Source organism: Adelges cooleyi, unplaced genomic scaffold (genome assembly GCF_023614345.1).
Source record: "Adelges cooleyi isolate 19-005CV unplaced genomic scaffold, UGA_ACOO_1.1 ACOO_flye_CR_arks_rails_tigmint_CR_PRNA_21, whole genome shotgun sequence".
Lineage (NCBI taxonomy): Eukaryota > Metazoa > Arthropoda > Insecta > Hemiptera > Adelgidae > Adelges > Adelges cooleyi.
Genome location: NW_026095871.1, coordinates 3,500,736 through 3,528,358, shown reverse-complemented (window position 1 = coordinate 3,528,358; position 27,623 = coordinate 3,500,736). Strand labels below are relative to the sequence as shown.

The 27,623-nt window shown below is 31.8% G+C and overlaps 1 protein-coding gene across 5 annotated transcripts in view; it reads right to left on the bottom strand.

Moving 5' to 3' along the window:
• Positions 1–27,623, bottom strand: part of LOC126834520 (titin) — a 154,842-nt gene that overhangs the window by 88,656 nt on the left and 38,563 nt on the right. For 4 of the 5 annotated variants that reach the window (XM_050566496.1, XM_050566497.1, XM_050566498.1 and 1 more), the window contains exons 32-53: positions 25,467–27,551; positions 24,503–25,124; positions 24,068–24,313; positions 23,458–23,546; positions 23,197–23,377; positions 22,123–22,200; positions 12,062–12,142; positions 4,091–4,133; positions 3,847–3,989; positions 3,546–3,698; positions 3,372–3,472; positions 3,069–3,293; positions 2,790–3,004; positions 2,390–2,720; positions 2,055–2,201; positions 1,746–1,987; positions 1,429–1,658; positions 1,212–1,355; positions 894–1,151; positions 667–810; positions 302–577; positions 23–239 (exon numbers count right to left, since the gene is read on the bottom strand). In XM_050566496.1, coding sequence (XP_050422453.1) covers positions 23–239; positions 302–577; positions 667–810; positions 894–1,151; positions 1,212–1,355; positions 1,429–1,658; positions 1,746–1,987; positions 2,055–2,201; positions 2,390–2,720; positions 2,790–3,004; positions 3,069–3,293; positions 3,372–3,472; positions 3,546–3,698; positions 3,847–3,989; positions 4,091–4,133; positions 12,062–12,142; positions 22,123–22,200; positions 23,197–23,377; positions 23,458–23,546; positions 24,068–24,313; positions 24,503–25,124; positions 25,467–27,551 — 6,251 coding nt within the window. Of the gene's footprint in view, positions 1–22; positions 240–301; positions 578–666; positions 811–893; positions 1,152–1,211; positions 1,356–1,428; positions 1,659–1,745; positions 1,988–2,054; positions 2,202–2,389; positions 2,721–2,789; positions 3,005–3,068; positions 3,294–3,371; positions 3,473–3,545; positions 3,699–3,846; positions 3,990–4,090; positions 4,134–9,126; positions 9,553–12,061; positions 12,143–22,122; positions 22,201–23,196; positions 23,378–23,457; positions 23,547–24,067; positions 24,314–24,502; positions 25,125–25,466; positions 27,552–27,623 lie in introns of those variants that run through there. The other variant, XM_050566500.1, reaches the window with a different exon arrangement.

Below are 27,623 nucleotides of genomic sequence, written 5' to 3'. Positions count from 1 at the left end.
AACCGTTACAAGTCAATCTTACTTAGAGTCTTCCAAATATTGAAACTTTTCTATGCCTCCCGGATACTGACTGTCTTGTACTATATCCTTTCTCGTAAGTACAGTTAACGCTGCAGACGTCGAAGCATCGCCAAGGTTATTGTAAGCTCTACAAGTATATGTGCCAATATCAAATGACGTAACCTGTTTAATGGTCAATGCAACATATCCAAAGTTAAAGAAAACAGTCATTCTTGAACCTAAAAATATATAGAAACATTAAATAGTGATATTATCAACATTTTTTCGTATTAAGTCTTACTGGCTTCGACTGGTTTTCCATCTTTTAACCACTCCACTTGAAGCGTTGAGTCACCCAATGGCTCTAATCTTGCTTCAAAGTGAGCGAAACCACCTTCCTTAACGTTTATTTGGTCCTTAATTGGCGTTTTAAACTGTGGTGGCGCAACACTTTCTGGTACCATTGTCTTATATTCTTGATTTTTATGTTGTTGGTAAGATTTTTCTAACGCTTCGGTTTGTTCAATATATCTTTGTTGCTCCGGATAACCTAGATCACCTGTAATGTTGCTGTGAGCTGCAATAACATTAAAAATATAATTACCTCAGTGAGTAATGACTGTGTCAACATCGTTTATTTAATAAGACAACTACAAAAGTATTTACCTATAACATTAAGTCTAGCAGTACTCATAATTTCACCCCAACGGTTAATTGCTCGTAAAGTATATTCTCCACTATCTTCAGTGCGGAGATGCATTATGTTTAATGAGACGTATCCAAAGTTAAAAATGGTCGTTATACGTGAACCTAAGATCGTATTATTAATTTGCGATATTATTAACAAAAAGTGAATAAACTAAAAATACAATAAATAATATAAAACCACATACTTGCTGTGATAGGCTTGCCGTCCTTATACCATTCCACCTTCATAGTTGGATCACTGACCGGGTTAAGTTGAGCTTCAAAGTGAGCGTATCTTCCCTCATTCAAATCACCCATATCGTGAAGAGGTCGAACAAACGTTGGTGGTACGGGCTGAACTTCTTCATAACTATCAGTTCTTTGATATTTGGAATAATCTTCTAACTGTTCAATGTACTTCAAACTATCTGGATATTGACTCGACTTATCTATTTCATCTCGGCCTACGAACAAAAGATGTGCAATCACTTATTTTTAAATCCCCATAAGTAATAATAACTTACCTTGAACACCGAGCACAGCCAAAGATTGAGCTGTACCCGAGTTGCTCGTTACCCTACAAGTGTATTCTCCAGCATCGTCCTGTATTATACTTAAAATATCTAAAGCTATGAATCCGTAGTTGAATAGAGTAGTTACTCTAGAACCTAAAAAAAATAATTTACCAGTAATGTTTTACTTTAAAAACAATTACCGTATCGCAGTTTTGTAAATACTTACTAGCTTTCAGTGGATAACCATTAACAAACCATTCGACATTCATGGATGGATCCCCTACTGGTTCAATTCTTGCCTCAAAATGAATTCGTCCATCCTCGTGCTGTGAAATATTGGACAAAGGCACAATAAACCGTGGTGGTGGGTAAATTTTATCTTCTTCTGGTCGAGAAGTTTGGTGTTTTGCTCTTTCAACGTGTTTCAAGAAAACAACTTCTGGTTCCGGCTCAGGCCTTCATTATCATACAAAATCACAATTTAGTAAAAATATCTTTAATATAAGAAATTGTAAAGCATTTTTGTTTTCTTTCACAACTTACTCTGGTTCGATTACCCTAGTTGGTTTTGGGAACCTAAGTCTTTTATCTTCATAGTCGCTAGGTTCAGGCTTTCTTATGACATTCAAACGGGCTCGTGTAGCAGTTGATCCCGCAGTATTCTGAGCTGTGCACTGATACCAACCAGCGTCTGCAGGAGATGCGCTTGCGATTTCTAAAACTGATCCTCCGCCTTCGGTCCAAAGTGCCAACTTGCCAGGTATTTCGCTTACCATCACACCATCCTAAAGAAAGACAACGGAGAAATCATATAGTTCAAGTTATTGAGCTCGGTGAAAATTGTTCCCATACCTTTTGCCATGTAATTCTGGGTACTGGCGTTCCTACTGCTCTTACACTCAACGTAACAGGTTCTTCTTCATTTACATTGGCAGGTGTAAAACGTTGCACAAATTTTGGAGCGACAACTAATTCCTTTTCAACAACACCCAATTTACACTAAACAAATAAAAAATAAAAAAATATTGTTTAACCCTTATGAATTCATAAATTACAATCTTAAAATAGTTATCTATTAAGAAAGCAAATTTCATAGTTTTACAAGTAATTATTTAGTAACTTTTGTTTAAGTCAAACATATGGATAAAATTAAGCTTATTATTGTTATTTTATTGTGAAGTAATTACTTGGAAAGAAGTTTCTCCTGATCTGCTTCTAGCTACGCAGACTACTTGACCGGCATCTGCTTTGGATACGTTAGTTATCATCAAACAATGATCGCCGGACTCGTTGACCAATATTTTATGAGTAGCGTCATCTTTAATATTTTGACCATTAATATACCAAGACACTTCAGGGTACGGTTTCCCTGTAACTCGGACTTCAAAACGTGTCATTTTCCCTTCCGTCACGTCTCGGTCGCCACAGACTCTAACAAAGTTCGGCGCCAACATTTTACCCTCAACAGCTTCTACCGACTCTAGCTTGTTGTGTTGAGTTTTGGTAACTATATTCTCTCTAAAAAAACATAAGCCGATATAAATAAATTAAGCCGAATAATAATAATTATTTTAAATGCAAACTCACTTGTCTTCTGACCGATCATAAACGATTGGAACTGATTCAACTGCAAGGTATGCAGACGAAACTACACATCCTTGTGGGTTTTCGACAAGTAATGTGTAATGGCCTGAATCCTCACATTGAACTTCCGGGATATTTAGCGTAGCTAGTTGATTGGTAAAGTTTATCTGATGTTTTGGTCCATTCACGAGTCTCTGACCGTTTCTGAACCAAGTTAACTGTAAACAAAACATAAAATAATACTTGTTAAACAAATATTGATCCAACTGATTATCTTCATACCCGAGTGTCCTTAGCTGTTGATACTTTCACCGTGAATGTTGCGTTCGATCCTTCCATTAATTTCGAGTTACGTGGTTTTTGAAGTACTTGAGGTGCTACAACAGGACCTTGATGAGCGCTGCTGGTAAACTTCACGTCTTGTTCGCCTAAATACCTTTTGGTAACTGATTGCCTGAAAGAGACTTCGCGGAGTAATCGGTACTCGAAGGTATCGACTTTAAAGTCCTTGAATTATAATTTAAAAAATGTCAGAATTAAAAACACCATTCTCGTTTGTATATATATATATAATATTTATATTACTTCTTCGAGAGTGTGGTAATTATTTGAGTAGAGAGTGTTTTGCGTTTGCTGGACTCTTTGCGAGCCGTACTTATTCTGTGGTATTTGTTGTACAGTATGTCCTAGAAATAGGATGTGATATTACAATAATGTTTTTTGAATAACATCAAATTAATAAATTAGCTATTTATTTACCCTCTGGTTGAATGAAAACTGAGCAAATGGCTTCACCGTATTGATTCCGGGCCGAACACGTGTATTCGCCCTCGTCTCCTGGACCGATATGATTGATAGTAAGAACAACATTCCCTGTTTGTTGATCATACATCATGTGGTACTTGGATGACTCTGAAATAAAACATGCCACGCTCATCAATTATTATTTGCCTACATAATCATGACCTAATTATAATGCGTTTGGGAAATACTGAGGTTTTTATTCAAATTAAATTCTAATTATTGAAATATTGACATAATGAAAAGTCACAACTCTTACCCAGTAGTGGAGCACCTTTCCTGGTCCATGAGACAAAGGGCTTAGGAATACCAGTCACCTTTCCCTGAAATACGGCGTCACCGCCTTGAGCGAATCTCGCATTTTTAAAAATCTGTTCAAATACAGGCGGCGCAGCATCGTTTCTACAATAAAGGATATAGATTTAAATACAATTTGAGTTAATGCTAAGGTAGATAGAATTCATTAATCAAGAAATATAACAATCCCTCCAATAAAATCTTACCCAAATCTAGGAGCAGACTGCTGGACGATGAAACCCTCATGAACTGAAATCAATAATAATAGTTTATTAATTTTCTAGAAATAAAAAAATATTATGTTCATAACATCTAAAATAAAAGGTGAAATTTATATTACTCAATGATATAATGTGTAAACTTAGGCGGACATTTTCTATTCTGATATTGAATTTATAAGACATTAATATAATCATAAGTCATCCTTTTTCAACAAAATATATTTTTCCTAAATATTATTAATAATTATTGAATTAGCTAATATGTAGTAGCTAATTTTTCAGGATAAAGACAGTCACCTACAACCTCAAAATCCAAAATGTTTGTTTTTTCTTTATTTTATTCTAAAAATTAAGGCTCAATACATTTTTTAAATAAAAACATATTTTAATTTAAAGAACTAGTTTTATATTTATACCGTTTTATTAAATTTAACTTTATGCGCTAATTAATAAAAAAAAATTTAATGATAACAATATTATGTTTAGCAAAATACAAAATTTTTAATTTTACATTCGGTGCGATATATTTGTATTGTGTCATAACTACAGCTAAATATTTGATAATTATTATTAAGTTATTTAATGAATTTTTTTTTTTGTATTTTAAATCGGATATTTTATGAAACTCATGCAAATATGTATTAATAAAAATTGCAATAAATGAGTCAGATCGAGCAGCTATTATTGGACAAATGTAATTAAAACCAAAACATATTATCATAGTGCACAAAGTAAAGTGCAGACGATTGGGGTGTTTTTACACTTAGAGTAAACAGTAATTATAATAATATCGTTTCTTGGCATGGTCGCGTAAAAAACGAGATCAAATTACTCGGACTCATTTTTGGAACAGGTCATGTATGCGCCATACGCTCTGTGGGCGATCTCAGCTGTTTGTTCAAATTCCCGCATGTACAAACGTCGTCAAGAGGGAAAAAATAAAAACTTTTTTTTCAAGGCGATGACATTTTTTTGCTATTTATTTATACAACTATCCAGCCGGTTGAGATTTTAAAATACTAAAAAAAATTGGTATAAAAAAAACTAATAGACAAAATATATATTATAGAACCGAATGCAGAATTATGATTGTGCACTTTGGCGCATGCTGCGTTTTGTAACTTTATCATAATTTATAAGCTTTAATTACAGTAGCTCATCATCAATATCTGGGTAAGGTTGCTTGGGTAACTACTCCCTTATGCAGTTTTCATGTGCTCGTTTAATTGGGAGAATTTTTGGTACGACGCGGTGCATGCGCGCCAAACACTTATCTGTACATCATGATTTATTATTGGCAGCGCTTATTTATAAAACAAAACAGTGGCAAGATGGTGCAACGTAAAAATCGTCTTAGACATGAATCATACGGGCACACGGTTGAAACTCGGATAGAGACTTCAATGTAAACCACTATTTATTGGTCACTATTCCGCCCAAAATGGATAAATCTGGTTACCGGTAAGGGACACATTTGTGACCAAGGTCTTATTCGTTTGTTATTCTTAAAAAATTACAAAGTCAGACCAACACGTCGAGGTATTGTAATAATCATGTTTTAGCCAATCTATGACAATTATAGATAAACGCAACGATGATCTTTAACTTTACAAATGAAAATTTATTTTCATACAAATCGTCTACTAAGTACAAGTGATGGAAAATAAATTCATGATTAAAGATTATAATTCTACCAAATCTATAAATATCTACTAGTTTAATTCACAGAAATATCAAGAATAAGAATATACAATATTCTCGTTGACAAATGAATTATGAAAATTGCTGTTTAGTGACATTAGTCTTAAATATGCGTTTGTATGATTCAAAAACTCAAACAATAATACCAAAATTAAGATTTGCTATTTTATACAAAAACACAAACGTCGTCAAGGAAATAAATACATTTTAATAAATTAATTTAAATAGTAGATATTAATTTTCATTTCTCCATACGTTCTCAATAATATAAACTTTTATAAGACATTTTTATACCTAATATACAACACGCATGTTTTAAATGATTGTTAAATGTTACTTTTGGCTATTATTGTAGTAATATACTAACTAATGATCCGTAAACCATAATAGTTACTAGGGTTTTCGGGATATTATTAAGTATTTCTTACTTGATGTACTCTAGAAAAAAAAATTGAAATTTTTTTTTAAATTATAGGATCTTTTGTATGTAGGTACAATATTATTATTAAGTATGCATACAACTAGATATAAAATTAAACTATACTCATTGAGATCTATGAAAATTCAAATAAGTAAATACTGACATTGTTATCAATATTGTTGTATACCTTAACAGTGATCCACGCATACACAACACTTATCCAATTTAAAACTATGAAAACTATCTCTAAAGTATAAACGACAAATAAGAAACTGCGGTATACTGTGAGATAGACAGAATACATGGATTATACATGTTGTTGATAATTTTAAGTTTTTGATGATAAGTCGACTTTTAGTCATGTTAAATATATAATTTTACGCAGTAACGAATTTGGTGAAAATTATCTATTTATTAATTCAATAGCAACGAAATTAATACGAATTATTAATGGTATAATTGTAGTGAAGACAAAATATATAACGGTTATTCATTTCCACTCGACTGACAAAGAAATATCGGATTTTAGTTTTAAATAAATAAATTAAACACTCCTTTAACAAATTACTAAATTATAAAATCTAATATAAGTTAATTCAAATTTAAGGTATTTGTAAATCTGTTATGATCGGTTAGGTTTGATTTCCTTACTGCGTTTCGAGTAGGAGTATTGCTGCGGTATTTTCGGTCTCCAGGCCGGTCGTAAAATCATGGTAAACGGTTAAGAATGTTAACTACCGCGATTTTGTTTTGTCACATAGTATTCGTTGTACGAACTATACCGAGAAACAGTGTCGAATGCCTACGAAAGGTCGATAGCATTTAGGTACACCAATATTGCGCGCAGCAGCCCATAGCCTTGTGAGACGTGTACCTACCTATAAGGCGATGCAACTGCTTTCCAGTTCGGTTGAAATCCATCGCCGTGTTAACAGTCACGTTAGGCACACGTCCTTATGTTCATATTATATAAAATTCATAACCGTATGCGCATTCGGAAAGGGTAAAATACTGAAAGCACAGCCGATTGTTGTCACCGCATAGTGGATTTTAAATATTTCATTGATTTCTAAGTGGCAGCGCCACTGAAACGATTTTTGAACGGAGTGATTTCAAGAGAAATTGGTTTTAATTTCATTGTTAATTACAAACACCAGGCGCGAATCTACAGAATTCAATTGGAAACAAATCTGGACCAGAACAATGATAAACAGTTGTGAACTGATGGGAACCGATACCGTTTGCATACTAGTCTGTCCGCCAAAATGTATACAATAGTTATCAAGTAAACTTCCCGAGTAAGCTAAATGGACCTGTGTAGCTCGCTTAATTCGATAATATAACGAGATAGCGAATTCACAACTTGTTGAAAATGGGTGAAATCGATCGTACCATGGCTGTCAAATGCAGATACCCAACTTAATGCTGTTTCTAAAGATATTTTTTAATATTTCAGTATTTACCTTACTAAGTTTAAAGCTAATTTATTTTATGTTATAAAAATGTAAAAAATAAAGTAAGAAAATAATATCAAACTGGTTTCTACAAATATATCTATCTACAGCTCAACCTAACCTATTACCCACGACTAATTCAGTAATGGTTTATTAGTTTATAAGTTGATATATCCGGATAACGTAACCATACAAAATTGTTATTTCCCAAAAGGCCTAAGTTTGACAAATAATCGATCAATATAAAAGAAAAGTAATCGGTCAATAATCTATTTTAAATCAAAATCAACTAATGTTACATAATTCATACGCTAGTAAGGTATGCATTTAATAATACAATTTGCGTTTTTTTGTGTTATAATTAACAAAGTTTAAATAACATTTCGAAAATAAAAATAAAACCTGGTTAATGTGTTTCAATCTCTAATAAACGTCTTATGGAAAAAATTCGGAGGTCAGATTTCAGGGAAATACGTACCTATAAAAAAATCAAACGTTTAAGAAACTACATATTTATAGTCATTTTATGAGCGAGCCCTTGTTTTTTTAAGTTTACCAAATTATACAAGTTTAAAAATGATAAAAACTTCAACAGAAAGCAGTGAGCTTTATTATTAAAATTTATCTTTTAGCGTTTTTCCATCGTGACACTGTCCTCTTCAAGGTTTTAACAATTTAGACAAATGAAGTGTTAGTAATATAATATTGTTTTTATCTTCTAGGCTATAGCACTATTCATTCAAAATACTGGCTAGTAAGAATTATTGTAATTCTTGCTCAAAACTGATTATTTACTAGTCGTACATTAATTAATACTTAGTATTAGCTGAAAATGCAGAACCAATTACACTCAAATGAACTAATACATTTATAATTATGTATAAACAAAAAATATGCGACCGCTCTCCAAGAGTATTATCAAGAGTTTATAGTGTAACTACCGGTTTCGTCTCTTAGGCATCATCAGGTTAATTCTCATATAAATATATTTCATACAAAAAAAAAAATGCTTTAATGATGTAACAGCCAAATTTTATGGTCAAACACTAAACGGTCCAAAATCAAAAAATCATTAATTCGTTTTTGCATTTGAGAACTATTATAAAATAATCCAAACCCCGCAATATTCGTTTGAAATTACGGTTCAGTTTATTTATAACGTTCTAAATCATTGTAATTCGATTACTGTTATTTCTACACGTCTCTTGGCAGTAGCCACGTTATTCTATAACACGGACAGAAGCGGAACTCAGGTCACCAAATGCTTTTTTGAGCGAAAAACCCCCAAAAGACATCGGTAAAGTGTGAGTGCGAACGTTTGACAGACTTTTGTACAAAATGTATGGACCTTTGTCAAATCCTCGGTATCAACTGCAAACGTACGCTCGTCGGAAACGAAAATAAAAAACGTCTTATCTCGACACTCAACCGGGTAGCGGGTATACCTTGTCTTTGAGTGGTCTGCATGATCTGCCGGGTGACCTGTTGTTCGGTACGGCTGATGCTCCTTTGCTCGGAGCTGGTGGTGGTGATTTGTTGCTGCTGATGACTCATGGCGAACAACCCCTGTAAGCGCAGTGTAAAACCAAAGGAACCCCCTTGGTCGCAGGGTCGTCGTTTGCCGAACAACCGAACCTCGCACGCACGCTCACTAACACCTCTGAGTTACGAACTTGATAAAAAAACACAAAGTATTCAACAATTATTTCTGGAAACACTAGAAAAAAAAAAAGAAAAAAAAACGGACTACACGCTCTCGTTTATTAAACGACCAGAGTACGCGATTTCCGAAATAGTATTTCGATACTTAGAAGTTGTACATTATTGTAATAAATAATATATTGTCTCTCGGACTTCGTCTTGGTGGTAACTGAATCGTCGCCGAAGTATGCGGCACGGGTTACTTGGAATAAAACGGCGACGGTCGTGGTGGGAGACCGACGTTTGAGCAATGTGCTTTATTTAGATCTCTGTAAAACTAGAGGGTCCCTTACAGGCGAACACTATGTGGGACGGGATTTTTTTTTAATTTATTTACTAATATTATTATTATTATGTTTTAGTATTTTTTCTACTTACAACCACGGAAAGAGAGGGTGAACTCTAAAGGAACGAGTAAAGAAAAATGAAATGTTATTCACCAGCCACGCAGCAGAGCATTACGTATAATTGCAAAAAATAATTACATTACGAACAAATTTAAAATGACCAATTCGTCATATCCATTCGAGGATTGACGTACTTGTTTACAAATTACCGTCTATGAATTAATAATGACACGTGAATATACTCGAGTATATTTTTAAGTCGTGTCGCATTTACCCCGACCGTCGTTTCGAAATGATTAATCAAAACTTTAAAATATTAATTAATTTTGTTGAAAATACAAAACTGTTCAACGAAATGCATATACATACATGTTATATCATGTAAGTTATCAAAAAGATTGTTTTCTTTAAAAAAAATAGTATGCCGCGCTATCTACAAGTTTAACCTGACCCTAACGACGTTGTTGTGGACGTTACTATTTTACCATGAAAGTATACGAAGAAGTGACCTACGCAAGAAATCGCTTACATTTTAACAAAAAAAAAATAATATATATATATAATATATAAATGTACAAAGTGTAAAAAATATGTATGATTATAAAGGATTAATTTTCAACATTTATTAATGAAAGCCAGAATCGTGAGGCTATAGTGACCTAAGGCCATATGAACAAATTTACAAATACTTCTCTGATTAGGTAAAAACGAAAAATAGTAAATTTAAAATTGGTAAAGGCCATTGAGTTAAATAATTAAACTCTTTAATATCAAGATAAAAAAAAATGAGATCACCTTACTACAGTACTGGAACCAATAATACATTCACTTCAACAATTATTATATTCATTCTATGGTTTATGAGTACATTTTAAAAAATATTTTATTCTTTTCGTGTATAACGCATTTATGTGGTTCAAAACAAAATTGTGTAACACGCTAGTTTAACAGATGTATATATATATTTTTTTTTTTAAGACTACATACGTCAGAAACATTTTAAGAGTCTAATAATAAAATATCAAAAATGCATCTCGGCATTTGTATAATGGGTGCGTTACTATAATATATTCGCAGTTGTATATTTTTTTAGTGAACAAAATAACTTAGTTCGCAGAGAATATTTATTTCGAAAGGAACTTCAAAAATTTGTTTATAAGAATACATTTTTTTAATAACAACTACGAACTACGAACTCTATTTTAATTAATACTTTGTGTGTATTAATTAGTATGTACTTTTGATGAACTTTCAGCGTCTTTTGTACGTTATGATAATTTCCTAAAATATTATTGAATTCAGAACGGGTCTAAATTAATATAGAGAAAATACATGTATTTTTAACACAAAAAGGAAGTATAAAATAGTTAGCTGTTCACCAATAACTTTGGAGGTGATCCAAAAACTATCCAGTCGTACTTATTGAAAAAATCTGAGGCTAGATAATTTATTTACGGTTTCTACCACTGAATCCGAATTTTACCTCAGATAAAGAGATAAGTCGGTGGAGCTCGGCTAGTTAGATAGATTAGAGGTATTAATAATTTATTCTAATAAAGAAATATAATTAAAAAATACATTTTTTTAATACTTTTGGAATTGATCATTAGGAAGATAATGACCCCCGTTTTAAGTTTACAATTTTATTGTATACGATGCGTGCGGGCGCTCATAAACTGCCACAAAATAACAACAAATCTACGCATATGGTAGCAACATGATGAAATCCGATTCCAAACCCTCTCCCGCGCACAAGAATACAAACAATGTAATAGTTGATAATTAGTACAAATGGATACCATACAAAAGCTTAATTTAATTATATACTTATTGTTTAGGGGTTCATTTAACAATTAAAAAACATTATTATTACTTGAATGGGGTATTATATTTAAACTATTTACACACCTTGCGGTTAATAACATTGTTTGTCATTGGTCATTACTGGCAATATTAGGATCACATTACAGCTTAAAAATATAGATAGATTTTCAGTATATTGGATTTAAATCAGTCAGTCTCATAATTAGCAACATTTGGTAACAAACTGTCATTAAATATTACCATTTTTTAACAGACCCTGCTTTTTTTAATTAAATTTTATTAGGCATTTTTTTTTATTATTCTACAAATAACTCTTTTGTTTTGATTTTCATAGACAATTCTTAAACCTGAGTTAGTATGAAAAGTATGATAATTCATAAATCATTATATTGGAACACTGAGGCTATCCCTAAAAGAACCAAATAACAAATTTTTTTTTTTTGTTTTGCTACAAATCTTTTTTGAAACTAAAGTACATATTTTTTTTAAATCACTAATTTACACTTACTGGTGTATTCATTACGTTTTACTTCAACTGCTACTTCATTTTTCTGGTAACAATCATAAGGTTGAGTTACGTATTCAATATCTGAAAAATACCAATAATGGTTAATACTAATTTGTAAATAAAAAGTAAGGCAACTTTTCGTGATCTTATCAACGAAAAAGCAAGCATAATGCTTTGGCTAATAACAATGACTGAGTGGAATTTGGGAGTATTGCAAAAATCGAGATATTAATTTGTTTAACCAAATGTTGTGTACAAATCAATATATGGCATAAGTAAAAGAGTAGCAAGTGATCAGTAAGAATCTATTTTTGGTGTTAGCGTTGACAAATAATAATTACTAAACATACACGGAAAATACATAGTTGGACCAACTATGTATTTTTTCTGTGTATGTTAAAAAATAATAGATTAATAAAATGAACATGCAAATAGAAGCAGATTTAGTTAGGCTTAGCTAGAGCATGCTTTAATAGAACAAAATTATAGTTTAAACCATTTCATGATCTCAAAAACATTTTTTAACGAACAAAACCAATAAAAATAAAAATATTGATTTAGTATAATATACATTATGTAAATTGAATCTATGATAACACACATAGAGGTAGATATAGACCATAAAAATTAATTTGTTGTAGCTATGTAAAAATTTACTGTCATTAATACAAAAATTATATACATAATATTGAACCAAAATTTTTATTATTAATATCTCAAGTATTAAGTATCAACACATTTGCAGAATGTTAGGAAACATATTATTATAACACTTTTTTATCATTTTTATTTTTATCTGTCTGTAGCTATGATATAGGATTCGTTGTACATTGAGTCAAATGATGTCATATTCTAGTCAAATTCTAAATCTTTGAAGATGGACATCAGCTTATCAGCTCATCTACATTATAGCCGACAACCTCTATTTTTTATTATTCGATTTGTCATCATTTTATTTTTATAATTTCATACTTAGCTACTATATAAGAGGTTTTGATAAGTGTACACTGTAGGGTGGTCTTTAAATAAGACGTGGCGTTAGTTAGCTGTCATTTGGCTCCAAATATTAGAAAAATATATCCCTAATTTTTTCAGATCTTTATTTCATTCCAAAAAACATGATTTATGACTAACCATTTTGCTTAAACTAATTATATTCATAGAGCACTAGGTAAGTCCGTTGTTCTAGTTTTTTTCAAGCTATTCTTTTCTTACACGACAATTAAACATGCCAATGAGAAAGAAATGGCGTAAATCGCCAAATAAAATGCATGTGTATCAGACACTTAGTGAAGAGAATAAAGTAAAAAGCTTAACTAAATATTATAATATCAAAACTAAACATAAAAACAGTACACTTATTTTCTTTGTAGTTTTAAGCTTTTTAGTTATTACATTAGACATAAAAAAAAATATTACAAATGGAGAACATTTTAATCTCGGTTTAGTTGAGATGTGAAGTACCAACAAAATAAATTAAAGTTACCAAAATAAAATAACTAAAAAATTGATTTTTTTTTTAACAAACTTTATAAGTTAGTACTTATAAAGCTTGTTTAAATTAAAACAAATCCTAAGTCACATCAAGAATCACAATTGTTAAAGAAACATGATGTATTTTTTTTTAATTTAATTATAAACTAACACAAACATAAATAATAACTATTTATAAAACTATAATTCATTTTTTTCCCAATTTATATTAGAAGGACGTTAAATACATTTTTTTACGTTAAAAGTATTTCTATTTTATTTTTAAAACGTGGTAATCTCCAAACATTATTTAAATAAATACTTTTTGTATACGATGATGGACATGGCAACTACGTCAGCTTCTTAAATTTAAAGTGTTAAAACTGCAGAGCCATACTATAATTAATTTTGATTATGAACATTAGCAAGGTCTAAAACGATGATGTAAAATGCTGTCTTGATCGTGAAAAATATCCAAGCTTAATTATCAAAATGCCAAAATATGTATGTATAGTTTTTTTAATAATAGCTACATAGTAGACGTTTATTTATGTATAATTGTATTAAATAATGGTTAGGTTAGTTTCCACTAAATAATTCAATAAAATAATACGACGATTAATGTTGTATTTAAGAATTATCCATCAACAAAAAATAATGTAAATTTTTTTTAAATATGCTTGCAAGGTTAAGCGCTTGTCAGAGTTAAGTGTCAACGATATTAGACGATTTTCTAAATAACGATTTGACACGTTAATACACAAATTTGTCATCAAACTAACCTTTCCTAAAAAATTGTTTTAAACTTAAATATCAAAATTTAATAACTAATAATATATTACTTATTTTATATTTATTATTATTTTAATAACACGCGTATAACTTTCAAATTCACGTTGATGATTTATATGTTTTTAACTTATAATACTGAATTTATTGTTACTAAACTTGGAGGCAGTTTTTTAATAAATTTAGTAGGTAAAATCAAGAAAATGTATCTGTAAAACTGTTTAACTATGTTTAAAATGTTAACTAGTGACTTTATATGGTTAAACCTAATAGTCGTACAAATTTAATATAGACAAAACACGTGTAATTCAACTAAGAAATCCCCAACCTCTAAAGTCCTCAACCAGATTATTATATCCAGCCAATATAATTTCGATGAAAAAATTACCAAGCTGTATACACAACAATATGTTATATACGAAGTTATTTTGTGGCACTCGAAATAATATAAACTTAATAATTTATATTTTGTTTAGTGGGTAGATTGTAATTTTAATGTAAGACAAAACTATCTTTTTGTTTTAATATTGCTTAAATTAAATGACAATTATATGTGGAAAAGAGTTTTATGTGTTGGTCGTTCTGTAATCTGTATTTATGTTTTGCATGTACGCACTGCACTACAAATATTAAGATCGAGATTGGCGCCACTGCAGGTATTGCGTTGCCTACTCTGCACAATATACAATATTAGTATTGCCTATTGGATATTTTCACCGAAATATACATATAATATTTAATAGAAAATATCATTGTATATGTTTTGATGACTTTAAGCGACACAAACTATCGAGTCGAGTCTCGTAATAATACTCAGCGACGAAACCCCCACGCTGGCAATGGATCGACTGGTCTACCCATCTTCTTATGCCATGTTATTGAGAATTTAAAAAAAAAATTACTTTGTCCGACTTGTGTTTGTGCGTGTGTGTGTGTGTATAGTACGATAATAATTTGATTATCATCAACGGCCAGAGGAGGACACAACGAATGAGAGTAAACGGCGTCCATCGACAAGGACGTTATTATTAGACCAGCTCATCTTAGCCGATTTTTCAGGCGTCAGAGCCGTTTATAAAGCGTCGTCGACGGTCGCTCGGAGTGCCAAAAAACATCAGCCGGTGCCAAATATCGCTGACCGTCGACGGCTGGACACTATTTTGCCGTCACCGCAAAACCGAACGGCAGTTTTCTTTTCACATATTTTTACCATCCAAAAGTCGCACGTGTGTACTTAACTCGATCTCGGTATCGCGTTGTTGGACAGCGGGCGTTTTTAAATTGTCTCGCATTAGTTCCCTATGAATTTTTAGTGCTGTTCAATAAAAACGATTTTCCACGTTTTATGAACGGCGAAAATTGTGTTTGGCACACTTCCCTAGTGTAGCAGAAATGATTGCTTAAAGGAACGCGAGAGAAGGGACATCACTAACAACAATAGATAAGACGATAGGAATTAAGTAAAAACTGTGCGTGTTATAGCAATGATGACATGAGGATGGTCGGTACTTGGTATAAGCGCAGAGGTATAGTAAGCGACCATTTAAAAAGGAGTAGTTGTGGCCACCAAGAAGTTTGGGACAACGTTGAAAAAGAAATAAAATGACACTCAAACTCCTGCTCATCACTGACTCCTTGTTGCTAGACTCTTATCGGCTTACACCTTGCTGCTTAAATAAAAATAAATGAACAAAGACGGGATTCGGGATTGTTCTTCAAGGTTTAAAAAGACATATACACTAAGTCAAAATTCTACTGATTTTTACTAATTGTAATTTACATAATTTAAAAAATTTCGATTGACAATCACATAATTCAGCTATCCCTCTTTATAGATCTATAAGCTACAAGTGAAGTGATCAAAATATAAAAACAAGAGGGATTTTGATACAATTTTACAGAAGAGCAAAATAAAAACTGTACTTCCAAGTATTTTAATGTTCATTAGTTTTTTCAAATAACTTTTTTTTAAATTAAAAAAAAATTGTATTTCTAAGTGCAGTTCGAAAACAAATATCACTGACAAAGTATAATGTATGATCAAAAACTCGTTTTTAGAAAATAATTTAGCATTATTTATTTATAAACAACTACAGTTTTAAAAGAATCTAGATAAATAGCGATCATTAGAACGGTGTCATCCTAATCAAAATAGTTGTTTTTTTTTCTTACACATTTATGGAGCGATCGAGTTTTTTCATTATGACGTTTTCCTTATACAAACAATAATGATTCATCATTATAGACCCACATAATATTCTCAAAATAAAATGTCCCTTATTCGTTTGCAATAATGACTATGGCAGAAAGTATAAAACCGTATAAACAAATTGTGGCTTTGGTAGTTTTCGAACATGTTTTAAAAAATACTTGCCATCTCATCGAGTGGTAATGAAATTTGCTACATAACCCATTGGGATTACTTATGAAACTCAGTAAAATCAACAACGTTGGTTTTTGGATCATGTTCAAAAACGGTCACCAATTATTTTGTTTATAAACTTAAATTCTGTTGTTTTGCTCCAAACTGAATACAATTTATCTTAGTTTAATTAATTATTTGTTTTTGTTCTAATAGTATAAATAAATATAATTTCTGCGTTTTATCAATCTTATCATAAAACAAATACCAACAATTATCTACAAAACAAATTGTGCAGTTTTCAATAATATTTAACGCCAATCGATAATTCTTATATTATTGTACTCATTAAGCAGCCACATCACGAACATGTATAATCAAATGTGTTCACAATCTGTGCACTGAATTATTTTAAGCTATGAGTAATAACTAGGTTACTAAGCATTGTTATTATTACTCGTTAGACTAATTCTTACAGTTTCACAAAATGATCAATTAAAATAAAGGACACCGCACCAACACGTTATATTTATAACCTTTTATAAGTTAAGGTAGCCAAGTTAAAATATACAAATGAAATTATTAGTCTTAAATCTTTTATCGTTGGCTATTTTGTTTATAACCTTAGTGTACGATAACGTTAATTGGTATTTGACCGAGCGTAGCTAATTATTTTAACAATTAAAATTTTAAACTTTGCGTGTAAACTTGAATCATTTGTTTTAATGTATATAATATACATTTAAACCCTCATACTGGTAACAGTGGCAACGGCTAACATACATTCACGAGGGGGTGTAAGAATGCGGATACTCTGCCTTCCTAAATTTAACCCTCGCGCATCCATCCACTACCACTTTTTAAGATATTAATAACGGTTTATAGAACAAATTAACACAAAAAACGCACAACCGTTTTATTTAAGGAGTATAACATATTATAAATACACGATTACAAGTATAAAAATAGACTTCGGTGTTCGTCTATGAGATACCTAACGGTGCCAAACCGGTGCAATCTATTGATCTAAAAAAATGCGAATATGCGTTTTATAAATGCAATTATTTTATATATATACAAATAGGCAATTTTTTTTAATATTGCATTTAATGAAACGTTTGGATTTTGGATTCTCTAATATGAAAAGCTCTAAAATGTATCCTCCAAAAAACTCATGTAGTTAGATTTAAATGCAAAAGTGATTTTTAACCTACTGTCATTCAAAATGAGGATATCTCTAATATAGTGATAGCCATTAGGTAATAATAGTCGTTGTACCTAACCTACTTGTGTTTTGTTTAAATTTACCTAAGAAAATTGGTCGGCTTGAAAAGTGTATGTTCACGTCTTGTGCCTACTAACAATCAAAGAGTATATTAATTAAAACCAAGAGCATGTATAATAATAATTTTACAGAATTTTATTATTTAACATTGAAAACCATGACATATCTTGTAAACTACTTCTTTGTAGATTTTGTTTTTTAATTAAAATACAGCCTATACATAATAATATATCGGCGCTAGTGACGAATTATATTATTAATATACAATCGTATGGGGAAAAAATATGTTCTGAATAAAAGCCAACGTGTTAACACTGTTGAAATATAGAACTTGGTGGATGAAATATTACAACAGATGATGATATTTCGAATAAAACGGATTTATGATTCCGGAATGTAATGTGTCGCTGTGGGAGTAAAACAAAAATACAAAGTTGTCTAAATATAAATACTGACTGCTGTATATGTATGCACATGCATGAGTGTATAAGAAACGTCCCAATTCCGAGCTCTAGTGTAAATTACTTTTGTCTAACATGTTATAATACGAATGCACTAGATTTTCTTTTTTTCCGTTACCCGTTTCGCAACATTGTGAAATAGAAAAGTACTAAAAAGTAAAATGCCACAAATATTCCTCAACTTCAATAACGATAATGAATACTGTACGTGTTTATGTTTTTTTTTTTACATTATTAAATATTCGTTTTTTTGCAAAACGCTTACACTTATTACGGTTCCGGCCAGTTCACGGTTCATCGAATAATTATCGAAAATTATTGAGACATTTAATTGAAAAATAATTTTTGTCACGGAACGGAAACATATTTTCGTACACAACATTGTACTTCGGTATAGTAAAAATGTATTATGAATAGCCGTATACGAACATATTGAAATTTAAAACATCACACAAGTGACTCATTATTTTTCCTGTAGTGTTAATACCGTATACTTAATGTTGCTCTGTGATACCGGGAGGTTGGACCCAACAGCTACATTTATACCCTTTCAGACTTGAATTTTTTGTGTTCACTTGAAAAACTTAAGAATGTCTTATCAATAGTCCGGAGTAACTACTCAATCGATTTACAATTAGTTAGATAAAATCGTTAAACTTGCAAAGCTTAATAATTGATATTGTCAAATATATCTTAAATAACTAAAACAGTGACCAGAATTTTTTACACAATTCGACGATTATCTAATCGCCTTGAAACATGTAATTTGTCTAATATTTACTAAAAAGGTTATACTAAAAATAATATACATTACACCGACCTAAGTTGAAACACTAGGGGGGAAATATCTCAACTGCAATACATCATTCACATTTTAGAATCAAAGTTTATCTTAACTCCTATTTTGAAAACTTGTGAAATAAATAAATCATAATTTTATTATTCGATTCTGTTTACAAAGTATTGTATTTAACTTAACGTGTTTTTTAAATGTTTTAAATCAGATTTAACAAAACTTGATTAAACCTTAAGCCAACAGATGTTAAACGATAAGAAAGAAAATTATGATTAGCAATAGAACTTGTTTTTGTCTACAGAATATAAACGTGACGTCAACCTATTGTTTTATGTTACTATAAATCATCAAATGTTTCTGAAAATTAATATTAACCACCAATATTTAATAGTAGTGTACTTTCAAATATAAATATTTATCATAGCTGTAATAATACAAAATCATTACGGTTCTATATTCTAAAAACTGTTAAACTATTTATGATTTTCAAAACAATTTCTTTGAAAACATATTTTTACGGGGACAATTTTTTATACTTCATTTATGATACGTCATTTACCATTATGAAGTGTTGAGTTACAACATAAAATGTGTATAAGACAGATCACCATGTTAAATCCTTGTAAGTATATATTTTATTAAATTATAAGAATACAACTAAAATTTATTTCTATTATGCTATATTACTAGCAAATAAATATAAAATCGGTCTTTTAGATCCCATAGAAAAGTCTTTCAAAACTTTCCATAAAATGTATACCTGTTAATAAATACGTCAGAAAGTCACTTTTATAACAATATGTTTTTATCATTATTTCGCCATAATTCGGATAAAATTAACTTACAAAATTATATGACAAGAAACACTTAATATTAATTTGCCTTAAAATAATTTGGTATATTTGTATATGATAAAATTGATATGAACCGCCTAGCGTTTGCCTCTTAATAAATTAATAATTACCTAAGTTTGATCTTTTTGGTATAAAATCAAAATTATCAATATTTTATAATATGTATTTTTAAGGAAGACATTGAAAACAATTTAAAACTAATTTAGCAAAGAAAGAAAACAGCATTGTGTAGTCAGTATATCTATTATCTTCTGGACATCGCAGTTGAAATTTTAATACACCATTAAAAAATGGAAAACTAATATAGAATTTAAAAAATGTATTATATATCTACCTAATGAGTGTATATCATTTAGAACAAATGCAATTTATTCGACAAATAATGCGAAGTTATATATTATTTTAGTTTTCTTTGCGTGTATTTGTACATAATAATTTATACATTAGACATATTAGGAAATTTTTGTATAAGATATCTTACTAATAAAACACGATAATCATTGATATATACCAAACAAACGTCAAAATTAATAAATTAAAAATATGTTCTACACATTTTTTATACAGCTTTATTCGGCAAAGTAATTCTAACAAAAACTAAGAGATATATGTAATCTAACATTACACTACTAATTAGCATTGATTAATAACACATTGTTATTTATTAATCAAAGCTTTGATTCTATACAAAATACCTACATCTTCTTGTAGTTTAACTGATTACACGTGATATTTTCTTATGATACTAAATGACAAGTAGATTTATTGTTTTTAGTTGTGATGTAAAAATAAAGTGGTACCACTTACCTGACATGACATATATTTTCTCAAGAAGTCTTTGCGTCAAAGGCTAATATGCAAATAAATATAATAGATTCCAAATAACATTTTTTTTATACCAACTTTTTGCTCACCTATAATTTAAATAGAGGTAATTAAGACAAACGACTTACGAGGTGTGTAAATAATTTATATATCTGAAAATAAGTCCACAAGAGTCAGAAATATTCAATTTTTTTAATGATCTGATCTAGTTTGACCTGATCAAACTTTTGTAAACTAATTCTTTTTAAAATTATATTGAACAGTTATAAATACGACTTCAAGCATACATGTTTAGTTTAAATATAAAACTAAACCTGATTAAGTTTATTTTTAAGTGTATTGTAAGTTATAGCTACTTCAGTAACTTAGCCATGTTTCATAGATGAACTTGTATAACTCATAGAACAGTAATTTTGGCATTGTCTGAACCCATCCTTTCGATGTCTTAAGTATAATATAGGCTCTATTACAGTACGTAAACATTTATCTCGACCACTACATTAAATATTATAATAATAGTACTCCAAATTATTGATAATATGTCGAGTTTAGGTCTTGACCATAATGTAAACATGCCAATTAATTATGGTTTAATATATATTCACACGTTGCACACCCACCGTGCTAATTTATTGGCAAATAGCAAATTGTTATTATTCCACGTGATTGCGTGCATGTACTTAGTAAGTAAATGATAGTGAAATAATCCATTACACTACTTGCTGTAAGCATAAGGCATAGGTGAGAGCATGATAGACATAGAGAAAGAAGAACCACAACCGTATTTAAAAAGTTTATTGAAACCTTTCATTGATTTGACAAAAAAAAAAATATATATAATAGTAGTAGTATTACGATGATGTTTTTTTAAATATACGCTATTCGTTACATCTTCAAAATAAAACTAATTATTAATAAATAATATAAAAGTTAAGGGTATTAAAATTAATGTTGACATTTTTTTTTTAGTTAGATAATATTATACTAATAATTTTTCTAAACAATAGTACTTCTTAAAAAAAAATTTCAAAGTTTTACAGTCCAAAGAAAAACATTTAAATTTTTTGTTAAATTATATTATAGTTATATTATATTTTAAGATAACATCGAAAAACTCGTTGGTTTTCAAACCAGACGGGGGGAAAATGTTGTTTTGAGTGAAAGAAGAACAAGCCGATTACACGGATTTAGCGTTGAATGTACGTGCGTGACTCACCTGATACTTGCAATTTAGCCGAAGTGCTGCACGCCCCAAGGTAATTGGATACTGTGCAAACGTACGAACCGGCGTTAACTGAAAAAAAATTGTACATAACATAAGTTTAACTGTTACTGACAGTTAGTTGGATGTAAATCAACAGAATAAAATGAAACTTGTGTGCTTTGTGTACACGGTAATTGCAATAATAGCAATAATATGCAACAAAAGCATATTGAACAAAACATACAAACGCATTTGAATAATTATATACTAATATATATATATATGTATGTATAAATATTTTTTTATATTGAGTACTATTTTCAAATACATTTATACATTTAACTCTCTTTAATTATTTCAGTAGATTTCAAATACTATTTTGTAGTACAAAATTCATTTAAAATTTGGGCATCAATTATTTTGAAAAATGACATTTTTAATTACTAAACTTTAATATTATTTTATTTATACATGCATATTTTATTGTGTTATTTAAAAGGTTTATATTACATGGGCAGATATCAAATTATTGTTTTATTTATACAAAAAGCAGATGACCTAACTATCTTACTGGAGTTGTTTATTAATTTGTTTTTATTTGTGTACTAATAATGTTGAAAAAAATGAGTAAGTAATCAAATATTAGAAAAATATATTTGAGTACCTGCATACTCGAATAACATAAATATAATGGTACTTTATTTGTTTTTAAAATATATTTTTCAAGAACTCTTGTTTTAATAACTCTAATATAACTAAAATTTAACTTATAAGCATCAATTACAACTATAAAGATTGCCTTTAAATTCAAATTAAAATAAGGGTAACTGTTTAATAAAAGCCACAGTGAAAAAAAATCATAAGATAAAAACAGCAACATTACATAAAAGTAAAATTCTCTAAATCTAATTAGTCTAATACATTTGAAATATTACAGTTATATTTTTTATCAGATGACCCTGTCAACTTAACTATAAACTTACTCTTATTAGACACTGTTTTTTTTTTTGCTTTATCAACACCTTTCTCCTTCTACAACCTGTGACTTTTTTTTATTTTTTAAACAATTCTTGATTATTAACTCACATTGGTACGCCTTAGGTATAGTCATTCTGCAAACGCCATTCCTGTATTGCATTTGATAGCAATCCGATTTGTCCAACACTTGGCCGTTGCACATCCAAACGACGTCTTCGACTGGTTCGCCTTGAACTATACACTCGAATCTGGCTGTCTTGCCGCTAACTACTGCTATGTCTTTTAATGGCTGTAATTATAATAATAGTACGATTGGAAGGGGTAGTTAGGCATATTTTGTTTCTAAACATAATTTTATAGTGGACTTACGGTTACGAAAAACGGTATACTATGCGAAGGATCCGGTTGTTCGGCGGCGTTCAGTTCTTTTTGGTAAATGGGGCTAATAACGGTGCCATCTGCAAATATGATTTTCAAAGCAAAATTTAAAATAGGTACGAGTTAATGAGATCGATGCCGTTGTTCGGTCATTACTATAACATGACGGTTAATACAAAAGCCAAATGGGTGACGAGCAAACGAAAACAGCAAACATTTACACATTACTTACATAGCGTTTTAGATTTTTACCCGGTAGTGCAGTTGAAAGCAATATGTGAATAGATATGTTTACAGGCGAACACAGCTTAAGCGTTGATTTCTGCGTAAAATTATTCAACAATAGAGACAAATGCGTAAAACAAATATTTTAGCGCTACTGTGCATGTAATGTGAAGTGTAAACTGAAAAGTCAGCGTGGAGATGATGTCAGTGTACCTAACTACGAAGAAGAAAAAACATAGACTACATACTGTATAATAGAAATAAATATAGAAAAATCATCAAGAAAACGACGATAAGAAACTACGGAATATTACACTAAATCGTATTTATGTTTTATTTGTTTAACTCCAAGACAATATTGTATCAAGACTTTCACCTGTGCTGTTTTTACTATATCCCAGGGTAGTGTGTGTTTTATAATAATTAGTCGGATTGCTCGACTGTTTTGAAACCGTGTGGGCGTGATTGGAAGACTCGTGTGCGACCGGTAGGCTAACGCAGACTTGTCTGTTGGCCGTGCTACCGTTTCCGATTCGCTCAGGATACGCTATACCGAATTCGTATCCGAAATCGTATTTGAAATACGGTAGATCGACTTGGAAGCAGTCGCTTTGGTTAGTACCTACACCGTACAAGACTCGTTTATGGGTATGACGCGTGAAATTAATTATGCATTGTATTATTTACATAGCTGACGACGGGTACGCGGCGTCGTCAACTTAGCGAAATGCTTAAGCAAAAAAATATATTGTTCAACGAAATTGTAAATAACATTATTATTATTATTGTAATAGTGATATGTCAATAATACCTCGGGCCTGAGTAAAAGAGTGGTTGATTTGCGACGGGACCGTCTGGAAGGAATTGGATTCGTTCGCGGGCACTAGTGACTTATGTTCGAACCTCTTTCGCATCTCGTCGACTCTCTGCAAACGCATCGCTTCCGCTTTCATCTCCAACGAGTCGTACCCTTGACTAATAGCGGGATTACGACCGTCTGTGGACACGGAATAAGAGGTCCTTTGAGCGCCATCGGTTTCCACGAGGCCCGCCGACCTTTGCGAATCCTGAGACGGGGCAAAGCCTATTTCGGGCGGAGTTCCCGGTTTTAATTCAAATCCCGGATCGGTTATCTCTTTCAAATGCACAGGAGCCGTTCTAATTTGATGTCGCTGCGGGTCTGTGGGTCTAGTCGGCTGCTTAAAGGCTGGTCTCACGGGCTTATAGACCGGTTCTCCCGACTCCGAATCATACGGCCGCCAAATCGGTTGGATCCTCCGGTTTGATTCGTAATCGCTCTCATTGTCGCTCTCGTGGCAGTTACCTTTGGCCAACTTTTGGGGACTGCGAATTTGGGTTTTATGCTGACCGCTCTGGACCGGCCACTGGGGAGGCTGCCGGTTGTATCGTCGCTCGTTCTCGAAGAATTCAGCCTGTAAAACCACTAGACTGTAATTAAAAAAGTTCCTAAACAATACTACTCAAAGCGTTGATGTCCTCTATGACAGGCCAAGACAAAATAAAAATAAAAATTACAATATTATATTACATGATTTCTACCAACACAAATCAATATATTAGTCAAATCGGATTAGGGCGGGATAACATAGTACGGTATTAATTATTATAGTACGACTTGTAAGGGATTTATTATAGCAACGTCAAACCACACACAGTTTTAATAATAAAACTAACAAAACGCCTATTTAAAAAAAAAAATTAAGAAACATCGCACACGGTTAATTGGGAGTTGTTCACACATTTGCTCATCGAACCTTCTTCATGAGTGCACTGTGAAACCCCGTATTTCTTCTGGCGTTGTTTGACAAATGACCGGTCGCCGAATCGTTCGGCAAGCTTCTCGGTTCATCTGTGTCGGCAAAGTAACCACTTTCCTTGACTGGACTTTGGACGACTACCGAACTCCTAGTTTCTTGAAACTGAGACGTAGTAGAATACGATTTTTTCTCGAAGCCCTTGTTCAAACCTTCGCAATATTGTTCTACGTTGTACTTGGATAATTCGGCTTCGCTTTCAAATTCGCTGTCGCTGGTTCTCGACTTCATCCTGCTAAAAGGTCTCGAATGCGTTTGGGCTGCGTTGGAAGACGATCCGGTTTGCTCGAAAAATTTGTGCATCGTTTTAATAGAATTCGCTTTGCTCTGGTTCTTCGGAGGTTCTACGCATTTGGTTGGCTTCTTGGAGTTTTCAGAATAAGAATCGTACACTTTTTGCACGCCGTCGTCGACCACTCGGTTGCCCACTTCCTTATGTTCGGACGACACCGCCACTCCGTCTCTTTCTAGACTTTTGGAGAAACTAGTATGGGCCTCGAAGGCAGAGTACGATTTATTTTGAGGGGGCGCTTTGAACAACGTTGGTGACTGAGATTTCCATACTTTTTCCTTGGTAGTCTCTTGGCCGAACGACCTAGGCAACGTCGAGCTTTTTATGTCAAACTTAGGAGGTTCTACGTGCTTTATAGGACTTTTCGGCTGCTCTGAAAACAATTGAGCAGTCTTCTGAACACCGCTGTTGAACGATTGATTATTGCTGAACTGCTCGGATTTCACCGTTTGCCGGTTGCTTTCGGAAAAACTGGATTGAACGTCGAACGCCGATGTCGTTTTGGTTTGTGCTGTACTCTGCGATATATTGGGTGTGGGACATTTATAAAATGAGTACTTGTCCGTAGCAACTACTTCGTTAAACGTTGTAGCCGAAGAAGGGCGTTTGATTTCGGTTCGCGGTGGTTCTACGTGCTTGGTAGGGCCTACTGAGTATTCTGAAAACTTCTCGGATATTTTCTTAACACCGTCGTCGATATTCAAACTGCCTTGTTTTTCCTCTCGGCTTTCTTTCTTCACCACTTTACCATCTTTTTCCACAGTTTCCGAAAAAAATGCTTGCGTTTCGGATGTCGAGTATGTTTTTGCCTGAGTAATAGGCTCAAACGTTGTTGGTGTTTTTTGGGCATGTGCTTTTGACCAAAGTTTTTCCATCGAAATCGCTTCCGCAGATGGCCTAGGGGAACCCGGTCGTACTTCGATATCTGCTCGAGGCCGCAAAAGCGGAGACGGGTGCTCAGGATGCGGTACAGACGTATAAGAGTGTTTTTGATTTGACGTGGTTTCGTTTGCGCCCGTTTTCAATACTTCTTTTTTCACACATATTTCTTCTACTACTTCTTGCTTCTTCTCCGAAGCAACATTTGGGAAAATTCTGACAGCACCGGAAGGTATTTGCTCAGGTGACAGTAGTTTTTGACTGGTCGATAGTTTTTTCAGTCGCTCAGTCATTTGATCTTTCTTTGCCGTCTGTGTTCTTGGCATGTATTCAAAAGTAGGCGGCGGACCGGGTTCTAAAATGACTTCTGAGTCATTTGATTGTTTATGTGTACTGCTCGAAAAAAATTCTTCGGTATGAAACGCTTCTGTAGATGACACAATGTTCGTATTAGTAAATTTCTCTATAGGGTTTTCAATTTTGTAAACTTCTTTTGTAGTCTTAGGGCTCAAAATTCTAAATTTATCAATCGACGTTTCCTGTTTTTCCTTGTTATCTTCTATCACATTCTTAAAGAATTGAAGGGCGCTCTTTTTCGGTATGGACCCACCTTCGATATTTTCATTTTGAGATAACACTTGTTTTTCATTTATTTCATAATTGACGTTCGTACTCCCTGTGTTTAGACCACGTCCATTTACATCGCCATGATTTACACTCATTACCGTATCTTTGCTAGTATTGATTGTTTCTTGGACAATAATAGACTTAGAGAAAAGGGATTTTTCTTCGATTCTGTTTATCGCACTAAATTGTTTTGGCTGATTTGTTGGCACTACGCTTTTGTAGTAATCCTATATGTTCATATAAAATAATATAGATTTATAAACAATATTATGAAATGTAAGTTAATGTGGTTTATCGAA